The sequence below is a fragment of the Phaethon lepturus genome, unplaced genomic scaffold (assembly GCF_000687285.1).
Source record: "Phaethon lepturus isolate BGI_N335 unplaced genomic scaffold, ASM68728v1 scaffold47714, whole genome shotgun sequence".
Taxonomy (NCBI): Eukaryota; Metazoa; Chordata; class Aves; order Phaethontiformes; family Phaethontidae; genus Phaethon; species Phaethon lepturus.
Window position 1 is genome coordinate 37,112 of NW_010533412.1, and position 5,540 is coordinate 42,651.

The 5,540-nt window shown below is 42.8% G+C and overlaps 1 protein-coding gene across 1 annotated transcript in view; it reads right to left on the reverse strand.

Moving 5' to 3' along the window:
- LOC104619332 (fibroblast growth factor 13) overlaps positions 1-5,537 on the reverse strand; it is a gene marked incomplete at both ends in the record, with an annotated part of 8,417 nt that extends 2,880 nt beyond the window's left edge. The window contains 2 exons of the mRNA XM_010285170.1: positions 3,230-3,340; positions 5,363-5,537. Of these exons, the coding sequence (XP_010283472.1) occupies positions 3,230-3,340; positions 5,363-5,537 (286 nt within the window). The remainder of the gene's footprint in view (positions 1-3,229; positions 3,341-5,362) is intronic.
- Between the last annotated feature and the right edge of the window lie 3 nt (positions 5,538-5,540).

Consider the following 5,540-nt stretch of genomic DNA (forward strand, 5'->3'; position numbering starts at 1 on the left):
GAGCGGCGGCTGCTGGTGGGGTCCACAAGCAGAGCCACACGGCCCCTCCTCTGCAAGCCCCCAGTGCCACGGACAACGGGTGTGAGATGCTATCGCATTTCTAGGGGTTGACCCTCATGTGGGCAGATATGACAGAAGGGGTGGCAAAAAAGCCACGGGAAAATAAACTGCGTGCTACTACGATCAGTTTGTGTTAGCATAAAACAATGCAAAGTTATCTGCATCCTAGCCTTTCCCCATTATATTTGCACTGTGTAAAATAAGGACATAATATCCATCGTAATGAAAAACTTGGCGATGCCTAAGGGAGAGATGATATTTGCAATGGCCTTTGTGCAATACAAGCTGACAGAGAGTTAGTGCTGCAAAATAAGAGGCAGCGGGCCACACGTGGATTTATGAACATATACATTACTGTGAGGTCTGTGTCATCCTTGGCGTGGTCACCCAGACCTCTGTACACTTTCTGCAGGATTCTTTTTCCTGTATTTCTTTACTTTATTGGTCCTCAAATCTTTTTGTCTTGCCAAAATTGGGGAATAAATTCTGCTTTGATTTAAAACCTTGCCTTATTTAACACACTTACTGAGGCAAAATCTGTTTTGCAGCCAGGAAATCCTTTCCATGAGGTACTTCCTCAAATTACATGGACTCTTGGCTAAAACCGAGGTCAGGTGAGTGCTATGGCTCCTCAAAGCCACGTTTCACTTCCTGCCTAAACTGTGCTCCAAAATCTCAGTTTTCTTTTATACCCCCTGCAGTGGTGGGTGCGACCTTGTGTTTGTGAACCATGCATGCAGCAGTGGGTCTGCAGAGCTTGAAATAATTGCTCCCAAGTCAGAAGCCAAAGGGGATCTTCAGGCAAGCTTCCCACCCAGCTCTAGGTAGCAAACGATGGAGAAGGTGGACTCCTGGGCCCAGGCTGCTGTCAGGAGCGCAAAACAGCAGCTGGCTATCGGGGACCGCAAGCTCTGCCCAACCCCTACCATAAATAGGGAAGAAGAATTCTGAAATTTAAACAAGGCTGAGCAACGCTGTGTCTGGAGAACAGGTGGTCTATGGCTACGGTTTGTTCTGTAAAAATGTAGCTCCAGAGTCCTAGCGCTGCGCAACTGCTTTGCTGGCCACAGCTGAACTTGAGGATGTTCCCTTATTGTTAAGGGGAGTTTTAATTATTGTCCTGAAATGCAAAGCAAATGGTCTTAGAGCAAATGTTCAGTGAAGGTGACAAAAGGGAAGAGCAATGATAGCCCTCACGGGTGCAAAGGAGCAGAGAACGGACTGGAGAAGGTGTCGCCCCTTTTTTGAAGGGGGCTACAAGACTTGTGGCTTCCCCACAGTGCACGAATATAGGCTGAGAGAGGTATCTGCAGATGTCGGAAGAAAGGATTTGAGAGGGCCAGATCTGCTTACTGTTAATGTTAGCAAGGCTTTCAGGGAAGGCCCTTATGTGGACTCTGATCCACAGCATAAATCAGTCTATCTTATTAGCTCCATCAAAAATACTGCCATTAAAATAAATTTGGGACTGCAGGACATTCAGGTCCATACTCTTACCTTACGTAAAAGAGAAATATATACAAAAGCATGTGGGTTTTTATGATAAAACCATTCTCTGTTCTGAACACTGAGATACTGCAGCCCAGCTGCAAACATTTCTGAGATAATTCCATTATATTTAAGTATTCAGCATTTCGGAAGGCTAGTATCCAGCAACGAGGAGTTCTTGCGATTTGCTTTCTAATCTATCAGGCTATGGCAAATTTAAGGATACAGTGAAAATAAAGATATCTTAGAAACAGACACATTTGTATGAACGTCAAAAGGACAGATTTCCATAAATTTTATGTTGTTTTGATTCTCAGAATCCCTATTGGAGGAATTCCAAGTGAAGTATTTGAATGAAACAATCACTTAAAAAGAAATACGCAGTTTTAGATATTTGCTCTCGTACATTAAAAGTTTATAACAATATCACACTTTGATGTAAAAAGTAAGGTTTGCCTATTTCTTCTTCATTTTTAAAGATAATTAACAGAATTACCCTGAAATCCTGAACCACCTGTACTGATCTTTTAAACCATAAATATTAGGTCATCCACTTGAAAGAAAAGCAACGTTTAAGGTCCATAAGGATCGTTCTTAGAGTAGATTTTGTGGCTGAACTAAGGAGAACTCAGTAAGATGGCAGCAGCCACTCAGGACTGGTCCTCCAGCAGCCTAACCAGTTCCCTTCTGTCACTCGGAAGTTAATGCAGGGATGCAAAAAGGATTTAAGAGGGTGCAGGAAAAGTGTGGGAGCAAGTGATCTGACAAACAAGATGGGACACTCCCTATTGCATCCAGTGCTCACTCTGCCGTATTCAAGAGCCCTGTAAAATGAAACGATCTTTCATCTGCAAATGCTTTTCATATGAGAAGGATGGCACTTAAATCAGTGCTTTTTAATAATTAAGGGGGAAAATATGCCTGTTGATTTTCTGGTTTGTTGTCTAAGTGGCCTGAAATACCTTCTCAAACTCCTCGTTCCTCCTAACTTCTTCTTTCAGAACAGAAATGTAGTTTAAGCTAAACAGTATGAGTAGGTGAAACACTTAAATATTTTATTTACACACAGCAAATCTATGCTCTAGTCATCTTTTACTGTTTTCTATTAATTCCCAAATTTGTGAAAAAAAAAAACAACCCCAAAACATCCAAAGTTTTTTCACAGAAAAGCTGAGGAAAATCTGGGTGAAAGCTGAAGCTATAATTAAGTTTAGAAGGAGTAAAAAGATCATAATAATAGGGAAATATGAACTTTAAAATTATTATGAACTCTCTTTGTGTGAAATAACATGGCTCTGTTTGAATGAGCCCCTGTTTAGGAGTGGAGATAGCGTTATTCTATTTCAGGCACCCTGAGTAGGCGAGCAAATTTTCCCAGCTGAAAAAAAAAATCTAATAACATCCAAAGGACAGCAACGAACTTCTCTAGATTACCATGGAGATAACATTTGCTTTGTTTGTCATATGTGTCATCGTTACCTCCTCTAGTTCATTATTTCTATAAGTGATTTTTATTTGCATTTCTCTCAGACCCAATAAGGCTGAAAGACTTCTGCGCTGTGAGCAGTGTTAATGCCGCTTCCACTCACTCAGTCATCTCAGGACAATTTTGAATGGACCTATATGGGAAGAACAAGACACCACAATTCACAAACACACCAGTTATTCTCATGTCACTTACTATAACTACTGTCCTCCTCTTTTGTTCCATCAATTGTTCCATCTGCTTGCAACTGCAAGTGGTATCCTTGCCTGCTGTATAGCTTTGTTACTATACCTTTAAGCTGAGGCTCTGTAAAAAAACAATAATGAGATTAATGTGGGAAATCCTGATGTGCCATTCCAAGCGAGCAGGATGCTGAAAACAAATCTCCTGGTTTCTTCTCAAGGCTGAGATATGAAAAAGACCCAAAACAAAAGCAGGGCAACCAGCTTTGCAACACTTTTCATTTAGGCTGAGATCAAATTTATGTCTCTGAAATCAATTATCAAAATTATTAAACGCCACTCTTGATTGTAATGTAGGTAGCAAAGTAAAATCTGCTTCCAAATTCCAACAGTGTGCTGCTTGGCCCCAGGAGCTCAGCCCTATCTCATTTAAGATTAGAAATGAGCTGGCAAAGAGCGTATTCTGCCTTTTAAAAAGGTGTGAGTTCTTAAATGGAGAGGAAAAAGAAGGCTACTACGATAGCACTAATAAGAGCCAGAGTGACAGTTGAGAGCCTAAATATATAGCAGCAAACATTCTGCACAGGAGCTGCTGCAGCTCTAATAACCCCCATTCCTTGCTGCTCCAAGGAGTACAGAGCATCTGAAGCGATAAACTCCTCAATGAACATATGGAAAATGGAGGGAGGAACCCTGAAACCCAGCAATGTGTGGAACTGCAAAATAAATATTACCATAAGGGTTGAGGTAATTACCTCACCAGCTAGAAGAAGAAAGATCAAAACAAGGCATAGTTTGGATAGATCTCTTTTTGTCATAACCATCCTCAGATTCACAGTTAGAAAGCAAGATATCGCATATGGTTTCAGCTCATTCTAGACCAAAAAGTAAACAGCAACAGGATCTGCTGTCAAGTCTGTCATTTAAGATACCTAGGTAATTCACCAGCAGTAATTGCAAAAAAGGTCTACTTCCACTGAATCCCAAAGACATCTGCATTGTAGTCATTTCACACAGTTATGTTTGTCAGGAGGTGATGCATCTCCGCAGCCGGCTCTGCAACAACTTACTTAATTCGGAGATAAACATACTGTGAAGATATGATGTGTCACTTCCAACAGCCAATGTCTGGATAAGGCTCCTCGTGTTTGTAATCATTAGGGACAGGATTAGGGACAAAGGCATTTTTTTGTCTTTTTTGTCTTGCTACTGTACTTCATTTTAGTAGGAGCTGAAGGCGAAAGCTAGCAATAGTTTGCGTAAGTGTATTAGTACCTATTAGCAACCTTTAATAAGGGTACTGACAGATGCACAATTGTTGCCTACCAACTTTTCCGACAAGAAATTAATCCAACCCCCACTTTGGCTTTTTAGCCGTAATACATCCCAAAGCTGTTTGCAATTTTGAGGCACCTCATCTGTGGCTGCTGAGAAAGGCAGACAGGTTAAGGGGCTAACGGCACCAACGTTTCGGCACAGCAAAGCGACAGCAACATTACCAGAGGGTTTTGCTCCTCCCACGTACAAAAAACCCACTCAGGTCATGGACTGAGTCTTCATGCCCAATCTTTTGCACCTCTGACACAGAGAGCATCGCGTCCGCAGGGCAGCTGCATGTATGAGATTCCTAGAAAGGAACGGGGCGCTGAAGCAAAACTCTGGAAGATGCCAGTGAAAGTAAAAAGCCTCATCTGCAATCGGCAAATAAAGCATGGGATTCTGCAAAGCAGGAAGACAAAACCCCGGACTTCTAGACTGCTAAGTTATTTAACATACAACTGAAGGAGGTGTATGTGCGGGAACTTCCCCTGCAGGCATCTCCCCCACAAGCCAATCACGTGTGTTTGTATATGTGTGTGTGGAACACACAGATGGACTACTGAGTTGCCAGTACATGGGTGCGCACGGGTGTGCAAGCAAGGAAGAAAGCAATGGTGTGTGTTACCCATATAAACCAGATGAAGATCAAAGGGGAAAGGGATGTCATGGGGCACCCGTGTCCGTCAGATCATACAAGCCAGGAGGGGCAATACCTGCACATTCATTTTACCAGCCTTGAGGCACCGGTCCCTGCTTCCCCACGCCTGATGCACATCCCAGTTTGCATTAAACCAACCAACCCCCCAAAGACATAACCCGTGCCAACCTGGTCGCCTTCTTCGCCTTTTCTTGGAACCAAAGAGTTTGACCCTGGAAAACACATTCAACTTGTTCTTGTCGCAGCTTCCCTTGCTCTTGCTGGGGCTGTTCACACACTTACAGGCATTGGACTTCTCCCGCTCCCTGGCTTGTCTCTTCTGGCGGATCAGGGAGCTGGCGATGGC